This window comes from Teleopsis dalmanni, chromosome 1 (genome assembly GCF_002237135.1).
Source record: "Teleopsis dalmanni isolate 2A chromosome 1, ASM223713v2, whole genome shotgun sequence".
NCBI classification, from domain to species: domain Eukaryota; kingdom Metazoa; phylum Arthropoda; class Insecta; order Diptera; family Diopsidae; genus Teleopsis; species Teleopsis dalmanni.
The window spans coordinates 200,101,158-200,120,010 of NC_051846.1; the positions used below are offsets into that span (position 1 = coordinate 200,101,158).

General features: G+C 28.0%; 4 protein-coding genes across 6 annotated transcripts in view; 3 read left to right on the forward strand and 1 right to left on the reverse strand.

The window, feature by feature from the left end:
• LOC119671269 (zinc finger CCCH domain-containing protein 13-like) overlaps positions 1-18,853 on the forward strand; it is a 379,289-nt gene that overhangs the window by 40,255 nt on the left and 320,181 nt on the right. The gene's annotated exons all lie outside the window — the stretch shown is intronic.
• On the forward strand, positions 32-1,013 carry LOC119671280 (chorion protein S36-like). Its single transcript, XM_038081849.1, has 2 exons — positions 32-113; positions 200-1,013. Exons 1-2 carry the CDS (start codon positions 69-71, stop codon positions 956-958), a joined length of 804 nt encoding a protein of 267 aa, XP_037937777.1. The 5' UTR covers positions 32-68; the 3' UTR covers positions 959-1,013.
• LOC119671283 (chorion protein S38-like) lies at positions 3,656-4,635 on the forward strand. The gene is made up of 2 exons (XM_038081853.1): positions 3,656-3,789; positions 3,866-4,635. Exons 1-2 carry the CDS (start codon positions 3,745-3,747, stop codon positions 4,553-4,555), a joined length of 735 nt encoding a protein of 244 aa, XP_037937781.1. The 5' UTR covers positions 3,656-3,744; the 3' UTR covers positions 4,556-4,635.
• Positions 8,904-15,326, reverse strand: LOC119671267 (protein ovarian tumor locus-like). 3 transcript variants are annotated; one of them, XM_038081817.1, is made up of 12 exons: positions 15,166-15,326; positions 13,678-13,905; positions 13,524-13,621; positions 13,308-13,462; positions 12,901-13,248; positions 12,482-12,618; positions 12,093-12,224; positions 11,082-12,039; positions 10,949-11,022; positions 10,560-10,889; positions 9,783-10,295; positions 8,904-9,199 (listed from the first exon to the last, which is right to left on the reverse strand). In XM_038081817.1, the coding sequence occupies exons 2-12, from the start codon at positions 13,891-13,893 to the stop codon at positions 9,020-9,022; spliced, it is 3,141 nt and encodes a 1,046-aa protein (XP_037937745.1). In that variant the 5' UTR covers positions 13,894-13,905; positions 15,166-15,326; the 3' UTR covers positions 8,904-9,019. The 3 variants fall into 3 exon arrangements, 2 of the variants coding, with proteins under 2 accessions (XP_037937745.1, XP_037937744.1); XM_038081816.1 differs by having other exon boundaries at positions 13,678-13,917; XR_005251800.1 differs by lacking the exon at positions 15,166-15,326 and adding an exon at positions 9,634-9,716 and having other exon boundaries at positions 9,112-9,199; positions 13,678-13,893.

Below are 18,853 nucleotides of genomic sequence, written 5' to 3' on the forward strand. Positions count from 1 at the left end.
CATAAATTACCACAAGTAGTTGATGTGTAGACTATAGCGTACGGTCCCACTTAGCAAATACAAACACAATGAAAACGTATTATTTGTTAGCACTTTTCGCCGTTGCAGTGCCGGTAGGTTTAAGTTATAAATTTTATAAATTTTTATGAAATATTTAAATAAAATTGTACATATATTAATTATGCAATTCGTATTACAGTATGTGGCCGCATCTTATGGACCTGCACCCAATCCCGGTTACGTCTCAAACTTACCAGGAGGTGCAAGCAATTTGGATGATCTTGTACAAGCTGCCACTGGTGGATCACAGCAATCAGTCAGTTCAATCACAAAACCAGCTGAAGTGCAACCCACATTAGTTGAACAAGCTCGTCTAAATAACGCACAAGCTCAATTGCATGCTTTGAATGCCAACCCCACATATAAAAATATGCGTGACTCAGATGCTATTGCTGAATCCTTGGCTACAAATAACTTGGCTTCAAACATCCGTCGCGGAAATATTAACCTTGTTGCACCAAATATTGTTGATCAAGGTATCTTCCGTTCCGTTTTGGTACCATCTGGTCCAAATAACCATAATGTAATTGCTACCCAACCATTGCCACCAATTGTTGTCAACCAACCAGGTGCTCCACCACAACAAGTTAGCAGTGGTCCACCAGCTGTTGTCAAGGCTGCACCAGTCATCTACAAAATTAAGCCATCTGTCATCTATCAACAAGAAATTATTAACAAAGTGCCAACTCCACTCAGCTTGAACCCAGTCTACGTTAAAGTATACAAACCAGGCAAGAAAATCGACACCCCTGTTGCTCCAGTTGTGCAACCAGTACATAACTATGCTGCTCCCAATTATGGTGCTGCTTCCAGTTCTGCTTCATCAGCTAGCGATAGCTATGCTAACCAAGCTCAATACGCTCCTCAAGCTCCAGCCTATGCTCCACCAACTTACTAATTTGATAATAGCTCAAATTATAAAAATTGAGGGATGTCTTTATAAAATGGCTTCATTTTGCACATAAAATTTTATAATAATTTTTATACAATAAATAATTTAAAAAAAATTAAATATTATCTCTATTTTAATATGAACATTAGGCTTAAGTTAATTAAATATATACTTGTATTCAAATATTCGTATATATAAAAGAATATAAAGTCAGGTTAGAAACCTTTACATAGAGAAAATATTACTGGATATACGATGCAGTTAACATAACATAGAACATATATAAGTTAGTATTATATATATTCATATCATATTATATATATTAGTATATAAGAAAGACATTAAATATTTATTTACCAGACATTAGATCAAAAAAAAAAAATAATTGACAGGCTCAAGAAAAAAAATATCTTTGATGATGATTCAACTATATGATTAATAGAAAGCTTAATCGCGTGCTGAATACAAACCTAGCATTTCCAACAAAAGCCGTGTTTTAGTCAGTACCAAGTCAGTAAATTACCAGTCTTATATCATATACCATATATATCATATTTCCATCCATGACATCAGGACTAAAGGCAATATAGTGCAGATCAGATTAGATCAGTATAGATGAGCTGTTTCAATTATTATATATATCCTGTTTGTTTCACTATTAATTGGCACACAATTTTTTTTCTTAAAATAATACAAGTGAATTCCTAAAATATTATCCACTATAATTCACACTAAATAGGTACATTAGTAGTAATGAGAAAACACCTTGAATATTTGCTTATTAAAAAAAGAATACATTATAGTTTATTTTAGAATAAATAATTTAGAAATCGAATAATCAAGTTAAGCGTTGAATATTTTTTCATAGTTACCTTACAATACTTAACACAAATTAAGTTGTATATCAAAATATTCTGAATTGTTAACAATCTCCTAGTCAAAATATAATACTATATTATGAAACTATGTATAAGTTAAGATATAAGATATATATATAAGTTAAGCATCTGAATTACAGTATATAATTTTAGAATTAATTATATACTTATTCAAGTAGGCTTTGGTATGTAAGGCCGCCCTTTCCATCTAACCTCACCTATATATCTATTTATATGTACTCATTAGTAATAAACTGATATACAATTATACTTATTTCTTTATATTATAAATTTATATTTATGTTAATATATATTTTTATTATAATAATAATTTATATTTATTTAAATTTTTATTATAATTATAGTTTATATAATTATTTATATTCTTATTATAATTTATATATTAATTAATTATATTATAATTATTTTAACCAAGTCACTGTTTATAATTTTATTCTTATAATTTCTTAATATTATATATTTAAAGAATATTTTAAGAAATTCCATTTTTAAGTTAATAAAAGAGACTACTTCCCGATGAAGTCTACGATTAATCTTAATTAACACCTTCTTTAAAAATTAGTAGATCTACATATTTATACATTTTATAATAACAAAAACAATTGATTTTATTTCAAATAATTAAATTTTGTAATAAAAGTTATTTAAATATAATTAATAATAAAAATATATGTAAGTTAAAGTGATTAAAATGATATTTAATCGATTTGCTCGTATTGTCATATCAAGAAGAAAATCTCTAATATAATATAGGATCTCAAGCGATACTGAACTATAGGACGACATAACACAGGGCTGTGCTTGTCTAATCAGAACTAATATAAATTATTTTTGCTACTGCCCGATGGCGAGACAGTTAAGCGTCTATCATGTTATTGTCTGAGCTTAGCTATATTCAATCTCCAGTCTGGAAATCCCCCATATACTTGAGTTTATCAATACGTGTGACTATTAAAAACAACTATATAGTTAATTAGGTAGATTCCACTTTTTCTATTTACCTACCACTTCTGTTAGAGATTGACAGTCCATTAGGACTATAGAATAACAACCATATATATATATATGAATTAAGTTTTTAATAAGGTGTACATCATAAAGTTAAATAGTGTTAAATAAATAAATTTAACACCAGTTAAATTAAGTTAAATAGTTCCTTCTATTTTGTTAATTTATAAATTGGAAACCACATGTTTCATAAGTCATCAATGCACAATATTTTGTATCTTAAAAATATGTAAGGAATATCCAAAAAAAAAAGGCGCAGTATCTTTGACATATAAGGAAATTTATAAAATAATTGCATATTGAAGTAAAATACTATTCTATAATAATATATTAATAAGAAAACTTTTAAAATAATCTCTTTAAAGTCTGATAAACCAAATTCGATATCCAAAATGTGCAGATTTATCGACACAAATATTCTATATAGCAAGATACCTTATGATGAAATGGTGGTTAGGAAGTATAGAATATTCATAAACAACAAAGATTAGATTGTGGGACTCTAAATCGTGGCAGTAGAGAAAATAAATGACAAGACTACATCTTAAGATAGTTTAAATCAAAAACATGCATATGTTTATATCAGAAGTACGTATCTTGGCAACAATTTGAAATGAAAGCATTTAAAGAATATAACAGCTCTAACCGGTAAAAATGTTGTACCCACATAAATGTCACGTAATCGCAAACTCTCACAAAAGATTTGCGGAATTAATTACATAGGTGAATGCAAACATATTTAAAGAATTGATGCTTACCGAAATACAACAGAAGTAACAGTTGCCTTGAGAAAGTAGCACAGCAGCATAAAAGCGTACTAACTCAGAAGCTAAACAAATCTAACCTGCTGAAAAAATAAGAATCTATAGATTCTCCTAAACAAACATGAATCGTTTCAACTACTTAATAGCGCTTACAGTTGCCTTAGCTGTACGTATAGTATAAACTGAACTTTTAATAATATTAAAATTTTAATTTATTAAATTTTTTTTATTTCATTTTTTAGGCAATTGGCCCAGTATATAGTAGCTATGGTGCTCAAGTGCCAGCCGTTGAACCCAGCTATGCTGCTCCTGTTGCATATGGTGTACCTAACAAAAATGTACCATACTCTCCTGCCAATACACGCGGTAACACTGTTACCTCATCGATTACTTATCCACAAAACAAGGGTGAAATTTTAATTCATCGTCCAGCCGCCATCATTGTTAAACGTCCACCAACCAAAGTGTTGGTAAATCATCCCCCACTAGTAGTCAGACCAGCTCCAGTTGTATTACACAAACCACCAGCAGTTGTATTGCGCAAGGTTCTCGTCAAACATCACCCACGCCCAGTCAAAGTAGAACCTGTATACGTTAATGTTGTCAAACCACCAGCAGAAAAATATTTCGTCAATGAGAAACAACAACAATTGGCTGGTGCTCAATTACCCTCAGTTCCAGTTGGATTCGCACCCATCGGTAATCTCCCAGCAAGTGCTGCAGCCAGCGCTGATGGTAGTTTGAGCTCAGGCTTAGCCGGTTTATCAGGTCTTGGTAATTCTCCTGCTGCTGCTGCAGCTGGTCCTGCTGGCGCTTCTGCTAATACTGGAGGTTATCAACTTTTACCAGGCAGCCACGGTCTTGCTAGTTTAGCTGGTATTACTGGTCAAGGTGGTTATGCTCCATCTCCATATGGTGCACCAAACTACTAAACAACATCTCATAGGTTGTTGTAATTAATTACAACTTAAAAAATTCCTACGAAAAGGCGATTTGTCTTTTTATTTAACTGACTAAGATATTTTTACATACTTTATACTGCGCGTTTACCGCAAATAAAACAATTTTTAAAAAAAATATTTATTTTATTATTTTAAGCACACGCATATAATATTATATATAGTAAAAATAGTGAAAGGCATACTCAGAATTTTATTAAAAAGTGATTGATTGATACTAACAGAACTTTTCCAGCAAATAAAACGATTAATTTAATTGAAAATTGACTTAGAAATATAATTACCTATAATAATGACTAATTAAATTACCATTACAAATATTTTATCAGAAGATGCTATGGACCCTAGTCATAGTATCGCTAACAATAGAATATTTTTAAAACCAATTACCCTATACAAAAATATATAAATCAAATTTGGTCATTAAAACAATAAATTAAATTATAATTAAAAAGAATCCATAATAATTAAAGTGAGCAGATATAGAATGAGGTGTTTCATGAGATCACATATTTCTCCGGTAGATATATAAAGAATAATCAGATGTATTATACAGGATTTGTTGTTAAGCGATTAATTTATAAAATATGATATTAAAAAAATATTTTAAAATTTTATTTTTTTATATTTAGAGACTGAAATAAACCAAAAATAAAAACAATATATAAATAGCTATAGCATAAGTTCTAAAACTTATGAGAGGTTTGAACTTACAAATTTGATACACACACTAGTCACGAAGTATAGGTATAGACACGAAACACTGAAGAACCAATAAATTTTAGCTGCATATACGCTATACAAATAAGTTTCTAAATATTGGGAAAAAAATTTGTTATAAAAACCACGACACGATGGAAACTTTTCTTTCAGATATCCTTGAATGATATTGAACAAACATCTATTGAAGAGAGCACTCTATTGAAGCAGCATTCCTATTGAAAACCCAATCCTATTGAACACACACAATATGCACCCGTTAAAGGAACATTTTTGTTGAACGAACACAAGTGTTGAAGGGAGACCACTGTTCAAAGACATCCCTCTTAAACCACCATCCTTAATGAACAGACTGATCTGTTGAACGGACGCTTCTCTTGAGATATAGCCGCGTTGAAGGAACATTTTCGTTGAAGGTATACTACTGTTGAAGGAACACCGCTGTTAAACGAACATCTTTTGAAATGCTACCTCTATTGGATAAACACCACTTTTGAAGGTACAATCCTATTAAACGAAAACCTATTGAAGGGATACCTCTATTGAAGGATTGAATGGATACCTATATTAGAGGGACATCTCTATTGGAGGGGCACTTCTATTGGAGGGACACACCTTTTAAAGGAATACACCTATTGAAGCGAAACCCTTACTTAAGGGACAACTCTATTGAAAGGACACATCTATTGATGAGACGGTAAACGAAAAACTCCTATTGAAGGGACACCTATATTAAACAAATACCACTATTGGACCACTTTTGAGTACCTCTGCTGAGCGGACGTACAAAAATTTGGAATGGATACCCCTATTGATGAAACACCTCTGATAAATGGACTCCGTTTCTGAAGGGACCCCCGTGTTGAAGACACACCCTGTTGATGGGAAACCTAGTTGATGGCACACCCAGTTGAACTGACAGTTCGATGAAAATGATAACCCTTTTAAAGAATACCTCTTTAAAACAGATTTGCTTGTTGGTTTAACTATGTTTCTAAGACTACATTTATATTTATTTGGATAAACTTAAAACTTTTTGATTGACAAAAACCTCTCCAAAAAAGATGCAAGTTGTGTGATACTGAATATCAGCGTATTTTATTTCTTATTAACACATGATGGTAATCTCTCCGAAATGGGAACTAAAACATGAATAGTATAAAAGGAAAATTCTGATTTATGTTTAGGGCTGTTACTAGAACTTTGTGGTAGTGGCGAAGTGGACAAACTTCGACTTATGCGACAGTTCTAAATAGTGCTAGTTCTAGTTAGTTCTAATTCTATAAAAATTAATCTACTAATTTCAATTTCCTAGAAATTTGCTACGTAACCCTAATCATTTGTGAGAACAATAGAGAGTTGAGAGTTAAGATCTTATGTACTATATAAATACATCATATACATCATTGAAAAATCATAATTCATAATGAATAAAATACAATTTAAATGATAAAACAATGTTAGTTTAGCATGCAATTTTATAAAAATGTAGGTCACCCACAAAATGCAAGACAATCGCAATCGATTGTTGCTTTTGGGCGAACACATAAAAAACTTTTTATAAATTGCTTTACATTATAAATTGCTGAGCGCTTGTTCGTTTGTGCTGAAGTTTTAAATTGTACTAATATAAATTTAAAAAAAATTTATTTAAACTTTTATCGTGTAATTAATATATTCTTAAAATTCTTTTTTGGTATCGTTAACAAATTTTATGTATTCTTCTCAAGGTATTAACGTTAAAATCGGTTGAAAAGAAGTGTTACAAGTTCAAAACTAAATAAAAAATATTAACCAACTTTTTTTCACAATATGAAAAACTTTACAGCTTTTATAATTGTAATTATGTTATTATTAATTAATATTTACGCAAATGTGAGTTTCAATTTTTAATTTGAATATAATTAATAATAATTATTTCATATACTAAATTTTCTAATATGTTCCAGTCTACAGAAGCCTCTATGTACTCCAGTACTGGTAGTACTAATGCTATTAAAGAAGTAAATCGTGTTAAGAGAGAAGATAAGATAAAGCCACAAAGTTTCTTAGATCTAATATTCAGCGTGATTGATACATTACAAGCGAGCAGACGAAAGACACGCGGAAAGCGTCACAAACCTAATAACACTTAACTACTAATTATTTAAAACATATTCATTTCACAAATTCTTATAGCACCATTAATTCAAATTTCAAATAAAAATATCATAAAATTAATTATTTAAGCTAGATGCAAACTTTTATTTCTAAGCATTAAGCAGTTATTTATATTTTAAGTGTAATTTACTAAGAGTACTCAAATATGTTTTGACTTGAGATCAATAACAGACTTTAGAACACGGTAGTAAAGCTATGTTTAGTGGAAATCACGTTTTCAGCAACTTATTTTCGGTGTTGTTTTTATACAAAATTAATCTCGTGCGATCACTAGTGTTATGCCCAAATATCGGTCAAAATGTTATGAACACACTTACATGTCATGTCCACCTCTTGAGACAATTTTTTAAGACTTATACGAAATCGCATTATAACACAATTTACAGAAAAAATATAATGGCGATACATTCATATATGTTGTCTGATTTTCAAATCATAAATTCAAATAACTTCTACACAATATCTACTATTGGAAATTCAATTCACTATGTATCACGCCCCTTTGATACATCAAGTCTATTTTGATAACTTTTTATTCATAAATAACATCATCATCCTTACTACATACAACTTTATAATTATTACGATTCTATGTATATTCTAATAACAAGACTAAATGAATCGGATATCAATAAACTTTGTCACTTAGAACTTGCAGGTACTATACACAAGTGCCGCAATTTTCTTAATTACATATAGCTGATTCACACAAAAATATATCTTAAATCTTTTTAAAAATTATAATTTCTCTCATAAAAAAATGTTATCTATGAAACTAAGAGTATGAAATAAAAATCAATTTATGAATTGACTTATATCTAAATTTTTTATATATTTTTTTTATGTTTTTACAAGTTTTTCTGTTTTTTTTTTATCTTTTTCTTTTAATATTTTTTTTTTAATTTTTAAGTTTTTAAAGGCATAAATTCTTAAAATTAAATATAGTTAACAGTAATGTTTTATGTTTAATCAAATGTATGTGTAATTAAATTATTAAAAATTGGAAATTAAAATGTTTTAAAATATAAATATTATAGTAATTAAAAGCAAAAAAAAAAAATACTTTAAAAATAGTTAATCATGAAACTCAACTACTTGAACCATACATCATAATTTTAAACTTGTAATTTTTTTTAAAACCCTAAGATGCGTATTTTAATAAAATTAACAATTAATAAAATGTAATGTTTTGTTAAGAGAATAACATATAATATAATAATGTATAGTAAATTTCATACAAAATATAAAACTACTAGCAAAAATGTTTCCTTCGTAAGCATTATGTGAAATATGACAATCAATAAATTTAAAATATAGAGTATATAAGTTGTTGTAAAAAATTCATTATATATATAATGTATTAACATATTTTTAAAGCAGATATTTTTTTATGTACAAAAAAAATAATAAGCTAAAATTGGCTTTTAAAAATTAATGCCAATTTATTATAAGGATTATTAGAACTATCAAAAAATCATTTAAAATATGTCAAATATTTAAATGTTTTATAAAGAAGATATTTATAAATATTTCAAATTGTTTAAGTTATAAATGTGTTTACTCAAACTGGTGTGCATGAGTTTGTTGTTGTTGTTGTTGTTTTTCACGTCTATAGTTAGCCGTTTTGGGTGTATTTGCACCAAAAGGTATGCCATTGGCTGGAACGTACTGTGGAGTTGTATTATGCGCTATAATCGGTGGTATAGTTTGATGAATTGCTGGTGGACACCAATACCCCTGCGAATAAGTATATTTTTATCATTTTTCTTCTAAAATAAAATCTATTAAAACTCTCAAACACAAATTAAAAAATAATTATACATATTAATACGATCAGATACTTTTGGAACAAAATTAGATATGCAACAGTATAATATATGAATAACTAATTACAATCAATTTTAAAAATACAATACATTTATAAGTAAGATAAATTGTTTAAATTTATGAGAAAATTAAAACTAAGCATTAAAGAAAATTTTTGATTTTCAATACTTGACTATTAGTATCTGTAGTGCAATTAAGATATTATTTAATTTTTTTTTACTACAATACAAACTTAAAATAATGACAAAAACTAAAATATATTTTATATATTATGTATAAATAATGATACTTTTTCTAATTAATAGTATAATAAAGTAGTTTAATCATTAAACAAAAACATTTACCCATTGTCAAACTACAACATCAAATAAAAATGCACCTTATGCCCCAGTTAAAGTTTACACATTTATTCATCAACGTTACGACTCTATTCAACAAAGTAATAATCTTTAAAATATATTTCTTATTCATTTACTGTTCACTGCAAACTTACCTGAGAACCGGCTACAGGAGGTAATGGAGGACCTCCAGTAACTGGTTGGGTAGGAATCAAAGGACTCAAATTTTGTGCATTATTTACAGTTGGAATATAAATTTGCATATTTGGAGGTTGCGACACAAATTGGTATTGCATTCCACTATCGCTTTCACCTTCGTGAATTGGTGCAATTGGTCCCGTAGCCGTATAATATCCATTGTTAACCATTCCAGGCATTATTGGTGATGGCATCATTTGTATGTTGCCTGTCAATGGTGTACTAGATGGTGGTGCACCTAAGCATGAATTATATTGCCCACCAGCAGCATATGGTTGTTGCATATTAATTGGAACCGGTTGTGAAGATGGTGGTCCGGTATTGTAAGAATTCGATGGTACTGGAATTATCAAAGCGCCAGGTGGTGCTTGAGGAACGCTGTATTGTGGTGATGGAACTACAGAAGTCTTTGCAGATTCACTTTGACAATCAACTGCCAAGTTGTTGGATGCAATATTACTACACGGTGTCTGCATAAATAATTTTTTGTTAACAAACTTTTAACCTCAACTTAAATTAAATATCGTTAGTACAACTAAATTATTAACTAAATTGTTTTATGTAATAAAAATTCATTATTAATTCTACTAATATTACTATAAAAATTTATTACCATAAAGGGTATTTATAATGTTACTCAGTGATTTAAATATGTGTTGTATTGCATCAACGTGTAATATATTTAAATATATAAATATCGAAATAATAAAAGTATGCATTTATAAAAAATTTACCTGATTGTCACTACGATTTTCGTCACCACCGAAACCATTCTGATGATCTACGCCAGTAATAGACAAATTCGTAGGACTATTACGATTTCTATAACGTGTTGAACTTGGTGTATTATACTTCTGTAAATGAACAGCACCGGCATCATATCGCCCATAATTTGATCTGGAACCAAAGCGTTCCTTATTAAGTAAGGGACGCGGTGTAAATCGACGATTTGGGTTTCGCATAGCAAGAAACTGAGATTGATTTGAATACTTGGTCCTCCTAACATTTTCGACGTTACCATTAGCTCTTGATACGCTGTTGTTATTAGAATCATACTTTGTTTCCTTTTAATGTTAGTATAATATAATTATAATATATAAAAAGAAGTTAAATTTAGTTTTACCTCCTTAGATTGATCAGATTTACATTCTATTTTTAAGTTTGATGTTGAAGGCATGAGCTCGTCATCAGTATCACCTGAAAAAAACATATATTCGAACTAAACAAACTAACCGTACTTATATTAATAAAGTTACCCTCAGATTCTTTCGAGATATTATTCTTCATGCGATATTCAACTCCAAGATTAAAAAAATATCTTAACGTAGCAACATCTTGCGGTAAGTCGGCCCCGTTCAAATGGACCGAAGGTCTTGCATTATAATTAATACGACCAATACCTGGTGCAGAACGACTTGGTGGTACAAAATTATTACATACAGAATTTACAGGAGCCATTCCACCTGGTGGAAAGTAACCTGGATTTGGATAATAGTTGTTTCCATAGTAAATACTGCCATTTTGTGGTATAGGTGCACCTATAAATGGTTGAGTTGTTGGATAACCCGCCGGTGGTGGCATATACACTGGATTTGCATAATTTGGATAATTTATCATATAAACGAAAGGAGCTGAGCCAGAGCCGGTTGGTGGATCGAATAAAGAATAACCATAAATTTCCTCTGGCACACCAGTCGAATTTTGACTTTGATAACTGCTTGAAAATTGAGTAGAATATGCACTATCCTCTTCAGTGTTTGTTTGTGGAACAGGGTTAGACGTGTTATAGTCCTGTGCTTCAACTTTGCATGACATTTCACCACTTTCTGCACCACCAGAATTGTTATTACTACCAGTATTGGAAGAATTTGAATCTTCTAACTGAACACCATTAACAGGTTGGTGAACCTTTTCCTTAAAAGTAGGAGTATGCTCTACTGTAAAAGGCATTGCACAATATTCAACGTGCGATCGAAAGTTATCAAGTTTTGAATATTGATTAAATTTAAAAAGATCTTGATAACTATCTTCAGTGTATTCCGCAAAATTTGTGCAATATTCTGACCCGCAAAAATGATTACCTATTCTTATCTTGCACCCAATATGTTTGTAACGATATGGATTATATTTTTGAAAATGACGTTGAAACTTATATGGCAAAGACCAAGGCTTAAACTCATCAGCTGGTAACGGAATCAGTGAGTCGTATGGAACCTAATGCAAATATGTTATATATATTATAATATTTAAAAAAAAAACATACTTACCAATCGTTTCTCTCCAAGCTCCTCAACAAATACAAGACAATTAGCTCTGTTTACTGAAATATCTTGAATATGACAAGTAAAGAGGCGACTTCTATCCAAATTCTCTAACTTCACGTTACACTTTGCGCCTACCTAAAGTAAATATTTTATATTTGTTCAACAGAAATCGCATAAAAATTTCCATAAAAATTGTGCCAAACTAATTACGAAAAATATATATATTTTTATTTATATTTAATGGGCATTAAAATGACATTAACATCAACAATTATAAATTTTACTGAAATGAATATATTCTCACATGCAGAAAACTTAAATGGGGTGAGTAAATATGTAAGAAAACTACAGCTATTTTAGTTAATATCAAACGTCAAGATATAAAATATTACCTTGAAATTGGTATCTCCATTATACCAATTTATTATTTTCAATTCCTTTCTAGCTTCATTCCACGCATCGAATTCTATATTGCGATACATGTTAGGATCAAGTGCCTTAGCAACTTTATACGGAAATGGCGTAATACCTTTCAGAAAAAAAGTTTTTTTAACATCGACATCAATTTAGTGAATTTCTATATTTGTTCTAATTACTCAAATGCCCACTATTAACATTTGTTGCAGTAAAGATACTGCATCTTTATATAATATATTATATATTATTATATATATAATATATAATCCTTGAGCATTAAATATCAAATCTAAATTATTAAGTTCAATTGAAATTTTAAATCGATTAATATATAGTGCAAAATCACTATATATCTGAATATATATAGGTCTGAATTATTTTTTCGTGTATATACCCTCTATCAAAAGTTGGCGTACGCAAGAAACGTATTTATGCGGTAATAACGATTCAGGAGCTTTAGAAAAAATTTTTCCATCAGTTTTTGTGTCCTCTTGAATATCTTCAGTTAAACAATGAAAATAACATAATTTATAATTTTCCAGTATGCATTTCGTATCATTCGGGAGGTCAAAATAAAATACACGTCCATCAGACAGATACAACCGTCGACAGTAGCCGTCATCATTATATTCCGTACGATATGTTAAAGTATCAAACGTAGGTGAATGCAACATTTGTTCTACAGCAAATGGAACATCAGGAAGCTTATATATATACTTATATAAAATTTCATATACAATCGCTAAAATAAAACGAGCAACTTATTAATTTATAAATATAATATGATGAAATATGAGTTACATTGGCATATAGCGGCGTCCTTTATATAATCGCAAGTAAAAACAGAATCAAAATGACGTTCAGGAGTATAAAATATACGAAACGTATCCTCATAACAAGGTCTTGTTATAAAATAATTACCCAAATTAAACGCTTCAAAAAGAACTACATTACGCCTACGAATAAAAATATTTCAATAACAATCACAATACTATTAGCAAGCTATGAACAACTTACTGGTACATATAACCCACTGCTTGTAGTTCAATCATTGTTCCATATGTTCTTGGCTTGGACATATCATCAAGATATTCGTCCAAATCTCGATCTACGAGCTATTCAAACTTAAACTTTATAATGAATAAAATAGGTAGAAAAACGGAATGCTCACCGGTTGAAAGAATGATCTATGTTTTCTCATATATGCTACGCATTTCTTGCGTATGGTTAAATGGTGCTTTTGGGTATCATACATCTGTTCTGATATCACGCGAAACAAGCACGATGCATCCCGAGCAGTGTGCTTACGATAATAATTGTGTTGTTCCAAAAATTGATCAAACGGATCAGGTGCTTGGCGACTTCCCGAAGTGAACTGACGTTGCATTTTTTATTATAACTAAATTGAGTTCTATTTTATTTTTAAATTATAATTCCCCATAATAAACAAAAATTTATGTTGATCATTGTATTTAATATTTAATATTTATGTATCAGATTAAGTGGTTTTGAAATAAAAAGATTGTCCATCTTTTGACGGTAAACATGCTCAAAACATACTCATAGTAGATACATAATTAGTAGCTTTAAACAACAATACTTATTAAAAATATATATAATATGCATACAAATATAATTATATATATTTCTACCTACTCAATTTATACATTAATTAATTAATACTTAATTTATTACCTCATTTTTTTATTACTTTATTTATTTGTTATTTTATTTATATAAATAAGTACATAATATATATTTATCTATACTTATATACAAACATACAAATATGTTTATTTATAAATGCAAAAAAAATATTTATACATAAATTCTGATATATACATATGTATATACAGAAGTAATGATTTGCTTACATTAGAGATTTTTTTCTATATACTTTTCATTGTAATTTCTATAATATATATAAATATAATTTGTATATTTAATACACATAAGCAGTATAAACTTAATAGTAAAAATTATTTGCTTGAATATTATAATCGTTTTTAATTTTTTATAAATATATTTTTGATAATTATTGCATCAAAAATTTTTATAAATATATTTTTGATAATTATTGCACTCGTATTACTCTTAAATTTGCCATTTTTCCCCAAAAAATAATGCTAACAAACTTATAAACATATATTTTGATTATAGCAACAAATAACTGGACACTATTTCCAATATTAAACAAACAACGAAAGTAATTCCACAATAAAACATAAAGTTCAACGAACACAACTGTACTTTTGCAAAAACCGAAAAGAGGAAAAAAAACAGACTGGGGGATCATTCAAGGTACACGAAAGCAAATACATACACATACACATTCACGTACATCAATTTCAGTTAAATTCAAAGAAACTTCAAAGGGTAACCAAAAATTTACTGTTAGATTTCTTACATAAATACGAAGCGCCTATTAGCTGATTTTTAAGAATTTTATTAAGTAGTTATTTAAGATTTTGCGTATATATACATCTCTATAATCTATACAAATCAAATAATATATATATAAAAGTTTATAAAAAAAAACGAAAATTTTATATGTAATTCATTTCTTTTTTTTAAATTTTTGAAAAAAAACTTGTAATTCGTCATTTTCAACTTATAAAAGTATAAATTCAATATTGTTGCGTATATTAAATGTACTTACCAATTTACAAATTATATACAGCGTAAAAATTGACTTAATTAGAGTTTAACTAATTAATTTTTATAAGTTATGTATTTAATAAAACTAAGAGAACACAAAACAATTTCTGACGCACCGAAATCGACTAACCGCTTTAAAAGGAAGAAACGAAATGAGCAGGTTGCAATCAAATTATTTTCTACTCCTTTCCTTTTCATATAAGATTTTGAAAGCAGTAGAAAAAAGTGCATGCACTGAGAAAAATTATTAAAACTAATGGCGTAACTATTGTACACAATCAAATTCGCTTATATAAAAAATTTTTGCTACTGATAACTAAAAGAAATGTATGATATTATTATATTGCTAATGTTATTTAAAAATTGTTACTATATTTAACCTTATAGATATCAATTGTAACATTAACTATAACAATATATCAATAGAGGTATATGGACACTGCTCGTGTTCGGTAAAGCGATACACTATGAAATTCTAAAAGCATTTTTAGAAAAAAGTATTAATAAACGTTTGAATCACCTAATTTAATTCATTTGTTTGTTCTCATTCGAAATTTATGGTAAACTAATTCAGCTGTAGTTTTAGCGCATTACGAAAAATGTTGTTACACCTAATACCATGCCTCCACTGCTTACTTAGTATATAACTTTAAGATTAATAACTTTAAGATTTTGTTGTTTCCATTGACATAACTTACTTATTCCATGGGAAAGAACTTTTATGTGTCAGAAAGTTCTTTCAAGGTTTCAAGAGGGCTTCTGTTTGTTTAGAAAAACTGCACTCAATAATATATAACACAAAAAATTATATATATATTTGATATATTTAATCAATTATATATATATATTATAAACCTATTACATATTCAATAATAAAAAACAAAAATTTTATTAAGTACTCATTTTCTCAGCACGTTTGTTTACAGCTCAGCTGTTCTTTGTTTACATTTTAATATAAAACATATGACGAATATTTCACATGTTGATAATTTCCCTTGCAGACAACTTGATTTTAAAAGTTGCATTCGACATTTTTCACCTTAAATGAGCTAATTTATTGATGATTTATTATTGATTTACATGATTTTTATATAATAAATCGTCCTCTTTAGTGGCTATAATAAGCAAAACCGCTTAAATGTTATAGCGGTTGTTATATAATATTCGTTATTTCGATTTAAATTATATCTCCAAGCTTTAATATATTTTATTGTAACTAATATCATTTTATTGTATGATGAATCATAATTTTGTGATGAAATTTAAATTTGTATATTTTAGAAGACACAAATATTTTTATTATTACAAACACTAAGTGATGTTATACTTTTCAGATAGTTTTAATTTAAGAAGTATTTTAATATTTGATCCTTTTAATTTCTTTACAAAAACTAAAAAAATAGAAAAATATTTACACAAATTTACACAAATATTTACACAAAAACATGTGTTAAGTTTGTTTTTTGAATTATTTTATTGAGACCTTTCGAATTATAGTGAATTGTAATAACAAAATTTTTATTTATTTGTAATTAATCAAATTTTTGGCTGCCCATACAGCTGTTTCAAATATTGCATAAATACCACTCTTTATTACTGACCTTAAAATCAAATTAAATATGAAACTATTTTTGAAATATTGTTACCGTGTGTGGCGAAAGGATTGGTCATGTGTTGTTAATGTACTCTACAGCGCCAAACCTTATAAACAAAATAAGGATAAAGTTTATGGACGTTTTAATATCCAAGAGTTTTAATTTGTGAACGTTCACTGCATTGAGCATATACGAGAAGTTGCTCTAATATTAGCTTTTCTATATATAGCATAAATTGCGTACAGTATAAATGTTATGTTCAAACCTACATTTTATTTGTTATGATATATACTGTGTACACAGTACACAGTAAAGATGTTGCAACCAAAGTGAAAACTTGCATCTTTGTAACACTTTTTTTAATAACTATTCTAATTTTTTGATTTGGTAGCACTAATTACTGGATTGCTTTTCCACTCTTTTTCCTTCTTTGATTCTGTCATTTTATCATTATTTTAAATATAATAAGTTTTAATACTAAACTTTATGTAATTAATAAGAATTTATAAAATGCCAAAAATGTACATATGTAACCATACGAGCTTAACTTATTTGTTATAGTTAATTTTATATTATATACATAACATATATATGTATGTATTTATTTACTCGTTTTATATGTTAATAATATATGCATATTCTTAGAAACTGCGATGCTACATTTATGTATATACATACATATGTTGTAAATAAATAAATAGATTTCATTAATCTATTTCTATTAAATGCTTTATTTTGTTTGTAATTTTTAGGTATATTTAGTACCTTTTTACTAAATAAAAATTTCGCCATATTAGAAATAAAATTTTATTCACATTATATAAATGTTATTTTAAATGTTTTGTCTCGTTTTAATACCATTATTTTATAAATATGCATGTATAAATGTTCTTTCATTGAAAAGGTTTAAATATTTCAAAGTGCAATATTTAAGTTTTACGTTAAGTGCATAACATGTCAATATGGCAGTCGGTTTTGTTTTATTTTATTATTTAAACAAGACTGTTTTAAAAGTTACATATGTATATGAAAATTTTTTATGGATTTCTGTATATACGGTATCATATTGTTATAAAATTAGAAATAAACATCCATTTCTGTTTGAAACTTAAATAATCTAATTTCTAGTATTGTTAAACAAATATGGACCGGTAATGGTTATACATATGTACATGTGCACATATGATTTTAAAATGGCTATCATAATAACGTTTATTATTATTTATTTGACATTATATAAACTTTATTAAATTTTTTTAAAAATATGCATTACGAAGTTTCAGCAAATAGTCCATTTACCATTCAATTTATTTTATATTATGAAAAATAAAGCAAAAACCCTACAAAATCTATTATCCTGTTTTAATATTAAAGCTTACATTCACAATTACATCGTTAAAATACAATCCTTACAACAATTATATGTAAAAATGAATGTAAAAAGAAATAAATAAAAATAATTTAAACTTTCTTGAACGTACGTAAAAATAAGAAAATTATATTTTTATTACTATTAAAATTTGAATAAATTGTACAGATATATAGAAAAATAATGGATTTTAATTGTATAAATCTAGAAGGCATATACAGTGGACTTCACACATTAAAATTATCTCCAAGCTATTACAAAATAATACAAAGCAAAGTTGGTTTTCGCCTTTGTCTTTTCCTTTTTCTTTCTGCCTGTATAGCTTGGGATAAAGTGTAATGCACAAAAAACTCATACATATATCAACTGTTTTATATTCTTCTCAGATAATGTAAAAGTGAGATATTAATATAATTAACAAAATATTTGAAATTCAGTAAAGATGAAATTGAAAATTTATGAAGTTTACATACATATACATATGTACAAATATGTGTTGATCAGCTTATTGCTGTGGAAGTCAGGTTATACATCTACTAAGTGTTGTAAGCGAAAATTAGCAATTAATTGACTAAATTGTTAAGTTTCACATTTGAGCGATAGTTTAGCGAACACTTCTTTAGTAAGCATGCATACGTAATTAATAAATATGTTAACAGGAGAACTGCACTTTGAAGATTTCTAATTATACATATTCATAAAGTTAATAAATGAGTGCAAAGTAA